The following is a 12,118-nucleotide window of genomic DNA, read 5'->3' as shown; positions in this document are numbered from 1 at the left end:
CCATAGCTCAAATGCTGCATGAGTCTGATATGGCAGGTTACAATAGGGAACTCTTTTTCGTTTTGAAATGGTTGCTTTTTTTCTAATTTTTCACAAAAATTCTCTCGCATACGTTCTCATTCTCGTGCATTGGCGACTGCTTGATCTCTGCGTCCTTGATATTTACACTGCCGAAACATGCGTTCAACACTACATCGTCCATTTTAAACAAAGCAGAATCTTGGAGGAGATTGTTGTTAAACTGTATGAGCTTGATATAATGGCGCCAGGAAGGGTTCCGGTCAATACCCGTATTCTGGTCAGAACGCTCGGTTTCCGATTCTATGATCAGATTTAGCCATGCTATGGATAACAGTTCATAAATGGTTTAAAAATATCAACAGTTATCTGGAAGAAGCACTCAGGAAAAAGTTCGTCACTCGTCAGTTTCTGTAATTTACCTTAAGCCTCGTGCACTAGGAAACTACTTTTTTTGTTGGTGCATTTTAGGGTCACAATCGAGTTTGACAACCTGCTTGGAGTGTCTGCATCGCACAATAAACGGGTAAAACTGGGTTGAATAGGAAAGTGACGGACTTTAACGGCATATAACCGATCTCATCGCGGTTTCTCCACCGTTGACCAGTTTCATAACGCCACCTGAATGCTGCCATCTCAGCTCATCTATTTGCTTTGTAATTGGCGCACTCCAGCATGCAAGGCGCCACATAACTTGCATCCCGCATTCAGTCACATCTATAATCTATCTCGCAGTAAAACCATTTCACCTGGCTTAGTGAATTCTGGATCATTTCGAGCAATTAACGCAAACTAAGGGAATTAAACTTTCATCAGTCGTGACCTGGCTTGCATATCACTCCATACCTGCGCGAGCGTCACTGAGTGGGCACAGTTTGGCAGCTTCCGTTGCCGCCTGCTGGTTTAGCCCCAAACGCGAAGTGCAGCCGAAGCGTGCAGTGTCCACTGAACGTAATAAATATCTACTAGAAATTATGGTTAGCCCGTTGGGCTGGTTACGTGCAATTATTACGTTACAACACAGATGAACCAAAGCAGACAAGCTGTTTGAGGTTACACCTCAGCTTCGTCTGCAGGTCTGCACAGTTTGTGCATGCGAGAAGCATGGCGGCCCATCGACAACAGATACACGTTTTGCCTAACATATTTTGTCCAACAGCATTTCAAACATCGGTTTTTATAGAATAAAGTCTACTATAATGAAAGACTTGGGCGGTTCCTTACCGCGCGTAAGAGCGGAGTGATGAACACGAAGAAGACGTCGTAGACGAGCAAAAGCGTCAACAACAACGACAGGAGCTGCGAGAAGTAAAACCAAGGATGTGAGTTTGAAAACTTCAAATGACTGGTTTGAATAAATGGCACAGTATTTACATGAGTCCCAGATATGGTTACGAGAGCTCGGAAGCATTGCAAGATACGTGCCACCCAATGCGTCATCCAGCCGCTCGACAAGACAAGAACAAGAGCCGTCCAGCCTCGAAGAGGACAAAATTGTTTTCAAAACAACCGGACTTCGATTTAAAGGAAGCCTTGCTGAGCCCCCTTAGTAAACCTGATGTGTACAGACTAAACGGTTAGTTCTAATGACCCGGACGTTAGACAGTGTCTGACGGGTGCGGCAGGCACTGCATCCAAATCAATGTGACAGCGAGACGCCGTACGACATCCAATCTTGTCTTGAAGTTGTAGCAGCGGAAACAAGTCGGGAACCGCGTAAACTAAAGGTTACGGGAAACATGCCATCATGTTATTAACATATTTTAGGTACCTGGCCGCTTACTGTAGAGAGCGTGGTTGTGTTGCACTATTTATTGGCTCATGTATCATCTGTGGATGAACCAAAAGCGCACGCAAGATATTTACGTTGATGACATTGACATTGTGTCTCCCCTCATCCTCCTTGAATCATGGTCGGTTCAATACACCAACGATATAAAACACCTCGATTTGAAATGTTAGTAGTTATCCAAGACCTTTCAAATCCACATCGAAGCCACGCACATCAGCGCACCGTCGAATCTTGCTCAAAGTGAACCTGCTCACTGTTCAAAGAAACGTTTTATCTTTCTTTTTTGCGTTGTGGTATATTTTTTGTTTGCCCTCAGGGCAAAGCATGCGCTTTCCGCTTGTGTGCCAGTCAAGGTGGTTTTGAGTTCGTCTCTTCTTATACGCCCTGTCATGTCACCGCGCTGATTTGTTTCCTTTGTCAGTAACCCGCAAAGGTCCGCACACTAAAGAAACACCACATGAGATAGTTGTATCAACCTACAAAAGTATCACCGCGGCGGCAGCGCTTCGTTAATGAAGCACGAATCAAAATTAACCTTTTTTGCCTTTAAATAAGGTCTGATAAGCTTTTGACGCGGTCGGAGTTCACAGGTGCAGCCTATCGCCTAGAGAGCGGCCGCCAGTGATCCTGGGCGTACGCACCTTGAGGTTGGGCAGGTGGAAGCTCTTGAGCATGTTCACGCAGAAGACGATGCCCAGCAGGTCCTGCAGGATCCAGCCGAAGGAGTCGTTGCGCCGCGTCAGGAACCAGGCGATGGCCACTCCCAGAACGAACACCAGCAGTGCCACCTGCCTGATCTCCATGCGCGTCTGGCAGCACACCGCCAACTCCTTGGGCACCCTGGAAAATATGGGGTCCAGAACGACCGGTTATACATGGAACGCTACGTGCCTCACTACAGGAGGGTTGCTCAAAACGGGTAGCAACCGCAGTGGTAGCTCCACTCAGCACATGAGATGCGCTGGTTCAATGCTACTGTTACCGCCGAGCTGTACCCAAGCGCTGGCGTTGCTGTGCCTTATTTCTTTGAAGTTTAGAGACCGCGATTAGTAAATACTTCCAGAATACCTTAAGGACCTTTGTGGAGAAGTGTGAATCAGGCTTCTCGTAAACTTGGCTGAAAGTATAAGGGCGGAAGTCTGTGTCCAATTTAGTAGGCGATGCAAACGTTTAATCCAGACTGATATACATTTGAGTATGATCTCATGCAAGCCTTGCTCTTACGAATACTGCTTGCTATCTGTGTTAGCTGTGCAACACGAGCAGCGATATGATGAGGGTGAATTTTAATAGCGCAAGAGCAGTTTTGACCAAATAGCGCCATTGCAAAACGCATTTTTTTTTTCACGATGTGGGCTCAAGGACACATTTTATAAGCATTTCACCCAAGTAAAGCCGATCACCGGGCCACGGGAAAGCTTGTTCATCGTATCACCGATGGTTTCCCGGTGATACACTCTACACTATCTGCCTGCAAAGTTTCAAGGTGTAATTCATACCCTGCGGCAGAACTTCGCGGCCATGACTTCCTGCAACCGCGTTTGCGATGGCCGCCATTTTGGTCTTGTTTGAAAGCTGGGACTCTTTCCTACATCCTTGTATTACTCACTACTGTGAACTCCTCCTGCAACATCCTCATTCCTTCGTTTTTCTGGCATCTCTACAACTTCTTAATGCGGTTTTCTCAACTTAATGAAAGTTTTCGTTGTGTTTCCATGGTGCAGTTTCAATTAAGCTCATATTGCTGAATTGAGAGAGAATAGAACCATACAGCTATGCAAATTTTTTGTAATTGCTGACAAGAACATGACAAAATTTGAGAGCAATATATTAACCTAAGTATTTTTCTTAATTTTGGTGCTTCGACATTCGACATACTTGAGCGTTTTTATATGATCTACATCAGTAATTCTGCGAATAGCATAGCTCCACGTGGCAGGCCTTTGACAACAGCGTCACTTCAATTAGAACCAAAAAAAGGAGAAAAAGTATCCTAACGACCCGCAATAAATTACCTAATTGGGCTTCAGTTAGTTCTCATAAAGGCGGACCTAATTGAGATATAATAAGAGTAATCAAATTTTTGAAACCTGGAGGAAGAAATACATAAACACATCTAATGAAATTACGATATATCTATTAATAACAATGTTCCGGTTACTTGATTTTATCGTAAAAATTGTCTAAAGTGAACGTTATTTAAGGTGCTATGGTTGCAGTCTGACAGAACGCGCTTTTTTGTCGTAATGTAGTAAGCGCCACCGGCAAGCCCTCCGGGCTTCCCACTTAAGGGTCTCATGAAAACCATAATAGCTTAATGCACGCATATACCTAACAGCACGTCTGAGGTGCTTAAAATAAGATTCTTTCACATCAGGCAACAAAATAAATCAGAACTGATTGCTCGTCTTGAGAACGTTCCAAACCGCGAGTACGAGTGCCCGTGATCATCAAGTGCTCATTCGAATGACGCGCAGTATCAACGTTCCCTTAGGGAAACAGCTCTCCTAGCAAGAATCTCTGTCTGCTTTTTTATAGGCCGCATAACGCGACCATATAATTTTCAGGCGAGTCAGGCGCAATGGCTGCGCCTGATCTCACCCCTGCCATTGCGCATGCGCAGAAGTTGTCCGGCAAACCGGTAAAAGGCTATGCTCTACGTCTCCTCGATACTAAATGTCTGTATTATCGACTTTATTCTCAAGGACGACGCAGGTAATTAGCGGTCAGCACTTTTTAAACAAGGTGCCGAATTGTTCAACGTGCACAAACCTGGCGTGACACGAAGCAAGGCCGCATACCGTGGAAAACAAGGCAGCGCACGGAAAAATCCCAGAGAAGAACTTACTTGGACGTTCCGATGTTGATTCGGTTGACGAGGGGCTCTAGGCAAGAGATCAGGGCGGCCGCCGACGCCATAGCGAAGAGCACGACAATGAAGTGCACTGCGGCATTAAAGATGAAGGCGGCACGGTGAGACAGCCGACATGACGCAAGGCGATGAAGAAGCAACGCTGAATAGCTCTATAAGCGCTATCAACTTCCGTTTTTGGTAAAGTAGTTTCGATGATTATAGGTCAACTCGTTTTAAGTGAATAGAGGAATGCGCAAAAATTGCTTCACAAAGTGGTGTTGCTTACACGTGTCTGCGTGTTAAAAGTCGGCGCCTTTCTCGCTTGAAAGCTCAAGCCTCATATGCAAGACATCCTGAACACAATGCAAATGCTGGATCCAAAGTTCCCGGTTATCATTTTTCTTTTGCAAGTTACGATTTGCAAATATACATCACAGCAACAACTCATTAGAAACCATCTCAAGAATCTCAAAAAGGGTCTGACTATTGAAGCATAAATAGTTCAACCCAACAAGTAAATTGTACGTTGTCCTACATGTTCCTTTTATTATAGGCATGCCACACATTTCTGCAAAGGCATCCTGAAAGATAGTTTGGTATGTTCGGAAAGTACAACATTACATACATCAAGCACTATACGATGAATGCTTGAGGCTGAAACTTGGGCTGTGATCTACTCAACTGAATCATGTGCATAACTTGCTCATATGGCAATGACCCCAGCTGATAAGTACTTTTTTTTAAATCCCAATCAAACTATTGTCGCGAACAACCGCAATGGGAAAATCGCACATATGTACATGAAAATTGTAGTAACGACATTAATCATTGCACTTCCTCAGTTTCAGTCTCTCAAACTGAAGCACCCCCAAGGCCAAGTAGTCAGTTCAGACTTCTCCAAAGTTATCTAAAAAATTAGCAGACAGTTTAGCATGGCTAAACGCGGAATATCGTGCAGTAGCACTACAAACATAAGTCAGGTAGGTCAAGTCATGGCCAGGGGTCATGTAATGGCAATTCTAAAGGCCTTAGGTTGAAGGCTTTTACCACAAAGGCATTTAGGTTAAAGGCCTTTACGATAAAAGCCTTCAGCATAAACGCCTTGAACCTAAAGGCATGCACCATAAAAGTCTTCATCCTAAGGCGTTTAACATTGCCATTTCCATGACATGCTATAAACGTGGTATTTAACGGTATACTGTGATATCACACGGTATGACTTATGGCGAATTCCACTGGTGGATCCGAAGCAAGGCGCTCGAATCGCAAAAGAGCGCCCCAAACCGCCTCGGAGCACAGTGACCGTTGTCGACCAGCGGAACATGTAGAGCGCGCAGCGGAAGTACTAGTTTCGGAAGTTGAGGTCTTGCAATTCTGGCGCCAAAATATGCGTAAGCAGACGTCGAGAGGCCGGCACTTCTTTCGCGATGGAACCTATTAGTCGTGAAAGACATAAGAGCGCAAACTGGCAACACTGGCAAGCGCCTGCTTGAACACAAGAATTCATTGAATAAGAAAGGAGCCCATCTTCCAGACCACTGCCAAGCATGCTCGAAAGAGAAACGTATAGTCTGCAAGCCCCGACTGTCTGAATGAAAAGTGCTACTGAAAAGCCGAGATAAGACCGAACGTGAGCTCGTGGAAGCCTTTTATATCAAGAAACGAGGTGACAATTGCATCAGTGGTACTTCGGTTATTATCCGGCACAGTGAAATGATGTTTCTTGAGGCGTATCTGTGAAAGGTAGATGTTTGTCAATTGAGATTAAGAACATGAATAAGGTCAGAGGCTATATATACACTCCTCCCTGAGCAGCGCTCGTCCTGTTCCCTTCCTCGTCCGTGTTGCCAGTTTGCGCTCTTATGTCTTTCACGAATATACACCAACAAGCCCAGTTGCAAGTACTTCTTAACCTATTAGTCGCTTTGTCCATGTTACGCCTGAGGTGCACCGCATTTTGGTGAACCTCGTAGGCAATGAGGAGCACAGTTATGCTCTAGGTAAGTTCATAAATGAATATATCGCATCTCTGCAGAGTATTGCTGGGCAATTTCCAACGAGGAAATTGCCCTTCGCAGGTGCTTTTGCGAAATGTTCCTCGAAAAATGCTTCGAAGAGGTACTTTTCGTTGTCGCTGCGGCTGTCCGAGTGCGCGGACCCAGATTCCGACGAGTTCTCGTAAGACAACGCGAGGGCTATTGCCATTCCATACGATGCCATAATTGAAAGTTGTAACCGCTATGAGGCGGGTGACGAAGACGAGATACAAGCGCAAAACGCGCGCGCGAAACAGCGCTCAGTGCCCCCCGCTGACATTCCTGCACGCGCTAAAAATAACCAAAAATCACAAGTGTGCTTCGGAAGTGACGACATCGCCGACTACAAGTTCCGGTGAGATCCGCCGCTGGTAGGCGGACCAACCTAGTGCGCTCCGTATGGAACGGAGTTGCTCCAAACGACCAGCGGAATTCGCGCGGTCGGTCCAGGTCGACCAGTGGAACTCGAATTCGTCGTCGCGGAGCAAGAAAAGCTGCTCCAGCACAACCAGTGGAAATCGCCATAAGTTGAAACTCGTCGCCTATGAGAGGCTTCAGGGACGTATTTACGTATGCCCGAAGTCCTTAAAATGCGGCTAGTAGTGAAACTGTAGTAAAATGATGCCGCACGTAAGGCAGGACCAGAATTAAGTGCAAGGCACATCTGCTGACTTCTAGAACCTTTAACAAGCCCAGTGAACTGCATTCTCATGAATAGGCACTTGCCGAGGTAACGGTAGAAGTAGTAGAGTATGAGCAGCATGACGCTCATGTGCATGACGAACATAACGACCAGCTTGGGCGAGATTGGCACCGAGAACTCTTCCTCCATGTCGTTGATGCTGTCCGTGAAGTCGGACAGCTCTACGGGGACGCCCACAGACACGGCCGAGCTCTTCCTGCGCATTGCATTAAAAAACGCCACTTCTCGCTGCGTTCCTCCGGACAAGCAACGTGCACGCTTTAGTTCTGTTTCTTCGCTTTCTGCAAAAAACCTCAGCTGTTAATATGCGCGCGCTCGAGGATACTTGAGCCTATGTTTCTTTGCAGCAACAAAACAAGGAAGCCAAGCGTAATTGGCACAGCACAGAGTAACGCATAAATTGAGTGGCTACAACGTTGGCAATTACGCTCATCGCCTGCATTCTTCTTTCTCTGTTTTTTCTAGCGAAAATACTTTTCGAGGGTGCTAGTATGATAGGTGGCTTAATAGCTGGAACATCACGTGAAGTTAAGAGCTCATCATTCGCCAAATGTAGCCCTCCAATCACAGCTACGTGGTTTTTGCCCAAAGAATTTGGTGTTATAAAAATACTAAGAAAAGTTCAATGCAAGGCTGATTCTAAGACCTCTGTTAACAAACAACCCTAATCGGTTTATACAACTTGCCAATTTTACTGCATCGAGGTAGATAAACTAAGGACAACGGACACAATAGCGGTAGGCTTGTGGCGCCTCTTATTGGTCCTATTTTCCATTTCTTCAGATGTTTACTACCACCGCGCTCACCCGTTCAAGGATGAGCATTCCTTAAAGTCAACTCTTGCTACTTAGCGCTATCTTATTATAATTTCCATAAGGCGGCTGGTGTAATCACACTTTTCTTGCCAACATTAGAACTGCTCGCACGGAATTTGTAATCGGTCTAAGCGGTCCGACAGCATTCGCACTCAGCCAACTCAAATACCAGCACGAAATATTTTTATGAGCCTTAATCTTGAGCGTGCCCTTTTAAGATGTCTGCTGTGAAAAACTGCTCACCAAGTGTTTTTTTTTTTTCAGCTAAAGCTCAACGGCCAGAGCATTTCGCAACTTTACGGGTAAGTGTTGCTAACCCTCGACGTGGAACACGTTCGTAACACTACTGCCCTTACCGTGATTTTCTGTGTTTGTCACCAGTTTAAATAGCTTAAACATGACGCTACTAAGCAGTATGATCGGTTGCAATCTAACTTGATTGAAATTAACCCCTGAAAACTCAACTAGTGTGCTTTAAAAATCCACGTAAACTTGTGCCCAATGATGGATCTGTTTTATTTCACAGCTCCAGCCGTACATCATGTTGTTTCCTCGCCATTACCTGTGTTCTCTAAGTAAAACATCTTGGTATATACCGGGTGTCCCAGCTAAATGTAACCAAGCTTTTAAAAAACACGGAATATCTTAGTCGAGCGAGACCAACTGAGGGTTGTTTAGAGTCGCGTGACCTAGTCTGCAGTATTTTTTCTTTCCTCAAAGTTCAATAATTAGTGGTGTCTAATTAGCCAACTTTATAATTATTTAATTGAGGAACGAATTGTCAAAGTAAAAGTAGTATATCGTCTCGAGAAACCACTAGCAGCGCTGTTTCCACCGAGGTACGATTTACGTAGCCTTACTTATTTGGCTTAAAAAAAAGCTATCACGTGGCCAGCTGCTGGGTCACATCTCTACCCCAATGTGCACGCAAAGGCGCATCGGGGAGAGCACTTCAATAAATATGAATTGTGTTCTAGAAGACGCATCTTCGGATGTTTAAATGGCACTATTGTCACGTAGACGCTTTTTTTCTCGTGCGAGCTATAGGGTTTAAGGCCGAAAAAAATATACTTTACGTTAACAGTATCTTGGCGAAAACATTGCAGTCAACTGCTTTTCAAAGTGATCTACGCTTTTTTCATTGACACTGTGTTCCCCAGGGTAATAATTAAAAAGATGGCTAATTAGGCTTAACTAATTATTGAACTTTGAAGAACGAAAAAAATACTGCAGACTAGGTCACGCGACTCTAAACAACCCTCAGTTGGTCTCACGCGGCTAGGAAACTCCGTGTTTTTAAAAGCTTGGTTACTTTTAGCTGGGGCACCTGGTATATAGACGGCGATTTGTCCTGGAATACACACATAACTTACCTGAGCAAGAAGCTAAGCGGTGTGGAATGCTTTGTGCTCTGAAGGCCTACCTGCTTAGGTATGGCATGTGCTGTTTCTTTAACTCCTAACTTTTACATCGAAAACTAGGATAAATCGTGTTCTTAAAAACATGGCTGAAAGTGTGATATAATCAACACCCAACAATGCACAGTGTTTATTCCTCTCTTCTGGTCTGCCTTCTTTTGACACCTTGTTCAATGAAATTACTGTACTGCGGTATTCCTGGAAATGTGATTTTAAGTTGGAAAATGTTAACTCAGACCCAATGCTAAATAATCTTCGATATGTTGTCACCTCAGTAGGAACCCATCTGTCGACGCGCCATCTGTCGACGCGCGCGGCACGTTGGACTGCGGCCGGGTCGCGCCGGCGGCGCGTAAAATGCGTGTTTACGTGTTCTTCACTTCCGTCGCTGATGCGTTCTATCACCTAAGGTATGTGGGTCTGTGCTGTACAAAATCACTACTCACATTTTCCCAGGCCGTTCTGCGGCTCTCTGACACACATTGTTACACACATGCGCGAGGGTAGTCGACCAGGTACGGTGCAGATTGGAAACCGGTACTTACAAGCCCATTTCTGCGCTGGCGTGTCGCTTGTTGCCGTCTTTTACGTACGCTACCATCTATGATAATTTTATGCATCAGAATTTGTATTTATTGATTTGACTCGATGGTGCAGTGATGTGTAACCGGATCAGCCAGTTGCAGATCGAAGGCTGTCCAGGCGAAGCGCGTCTTTTCAATCACCAGTACGTCTTCGACATCCGTGCGCTGAGCTTGATATTGTTCCCGTTAAACACATTTCGTACACGGGGGTGTAAGCACGACCGCTACCAATTTAAGTGGCTATTTCCGCATGTATCTCAGAGGGATCCGCGGTGTAAAGTAGTAGACCATAGTATCCCTCTGCTGTTGGCACCTAGCTGAATCACAGCAATATATACAAGATTTTATTACATTCTATGACACTTGGTCAAACAGCTACGCGATGCTGTCACATGCGCCGAGAGTTTCTGAATAAAAAAATGCGACTTCGGGCCGCAGAATTCGTGAAAGCTGGCCTCTCTGCTGATATTGATGCAGTCTTGAATAAATTACGCGAGAATACGTTTTTGTGCACCAGATAGCATAAACCATGTCAAAATTTGTGTTCTGTTAGCCCTGCGACTCAGTTGAGTTCACAACGATAATTTGATCATGTGAATGCCGCACCACGTAGCTGGCGACAAGAAAGCCCTACTTGTGCTTTATGGCCGGCAGGGAGGAATAATAGCGCATTGGCATTGAAATTGCATGCTAGCTGTGGACATAACCCATGCTTGATACTGACCAAAATGTTTTCTCTGTGATGGAGCACCAAGACGGTAGCGATATAAGCGCGAGCGCGTGCTAAGCGCCGGCACAATTAACGTGAATGTTAAACTAAATGTCAAGATTAACGCATCAATTTTATCCCTTTGATAACTCAAAGACTTCCTGCAACACAGCCACGCTGTGGAAGTATGCTCGGCATTGTCTCTTTAGCGCCCGAAGGGCGGTAAATCGCGGCTGTATGCAGGTGCGGCCGCGGAGCTGCCGCCGCCCCGCAGTCCCCAGTGAAACGCCCGCACCGCGGAGCGCCAGTCGGCGGAAAATGGCCGCGCCTGAGAGCGGCTCTGGATTCTGGTCTATAGCACTTCACCGAAAAGGATTTCTGATGTCCTCGGCAACCATTCCGTGAAATATCCACGCGCTTCCACTTCCCACTCACGGCTTCCTGTCAGGTTCGCTGGGCCTCCGCAGGCTCCTGCTGATCTTCTTCGGCTTCGTCCTGCTCCTGGAGGGTAGCGGAACCTTGGGCTGGTACCTGCAAGGGCCAGGGGAGAAGCTGTAGCTGGCACGGCGGTCGGATGACACCGCCGACCATAACCTGCTCGGATGAACGCGCAGCGATTCGATTTCAGAGGGGAATGGAGATCACCCTGCGATAAATACCTGATATCTACGGAAAACTTGCTGGGCCTAGTCCTTCAAGACGATGCGTGGAAGGAAGGAAAGGAGATAAGCGAACAACACGGATGTGGGATAAACGCCGAAGCAGTGAGAACTGCCGCGTACGAGATGCGTCGCGGAGGACCATCTCCACAAGCAAACTTACAGCAAGACAGGATAGACGGCGAGGTCATGGCTGCGAAAGCGAAGGCATTGGAAAAGCAACCATGTTACTCTGAGCAGGCACTAACATGAAGCAACTTTAACAGGCGACCTGGCCGTCTTAAAACGCAGCAAAGAATGAGCAATACGCTTACGCTACGGCAGCTCGCGCACACCCCTGAAGGCAAGAGCACATTAACAGACGTTGTCAAGTATAAGTAGCCGAATGCAATCCTCGAATGCCACTTAAAACGCCTGTACATGTTCTGGTTAAATGAATATTTGTTCGAAGGACTACTGTAAATGAATACACGGCACGTCGCTGACACTTGATCACGATTTCTCTTTTGTATATGCTGCTCTGAGAACGC

General features: G+C 45.9%; 1 protein-coding gene across 3 annotated transcripts in view; it reads right to left on the bottom strand.

Moving 5' to 3' along the window:
• Positions 1–12,118, bottom strand: part of LOC144121837 (signal peptide peptidase-like 2A) — a 37,028-nt gene that overhangs the window by 10,255 nt on the left and 14,655 nt on the right. For 2 of the 3 annotated variants that reach the window (XM_077655253.1, XM_077655255.1), the window contains exons 6-10: positions 11,365–11,460; positions 7,427–7,599; positions 4,659–4,755; positions 2,452–2,650; positions 1,243–1,317 (exon numbers count right to left, since the gene is read on the bottom strand). In XM_077655253.1, coding sequence (XP_077511379.1) covers positions 1,243–1,317; positions 2,452–2,650; positions 4,659–4,755; positions 7,427–7,599; positions 11,365–11,460 — 640 coding nt within the window. The remainder of the gene's footprint in view (positions 1–1,242; positions 1,318–2,451; positions 2,651–4,658; positions 4,756–7,426; positions 7,600–11,364; positions 11,461–12,118) is intronic. The other variant, XM_077655254.1, reaches the window with a different exon arrangement.

The sequence above is a fragment of the Amblyomma americanum genome, chromosome 2 (genome assembly GCF_052857255.1).
Source record: "Amblyomma americanum isolate KBUSLIRL-KWMA chromosome 2, ASM5285725v1, whole genome shotgun sequence".
NCBI classification, from domain to species: Eukaryota; Metazoa; Arthropoda; class Arachnida; order Ixodida; family Ixodidae; genus Amblyomma; species Amblyomma americanum.
Note: the sequence above shows the minus strand (reverse complement) of the source record. Positions and strands in the feature narration are given on the sequence as shown.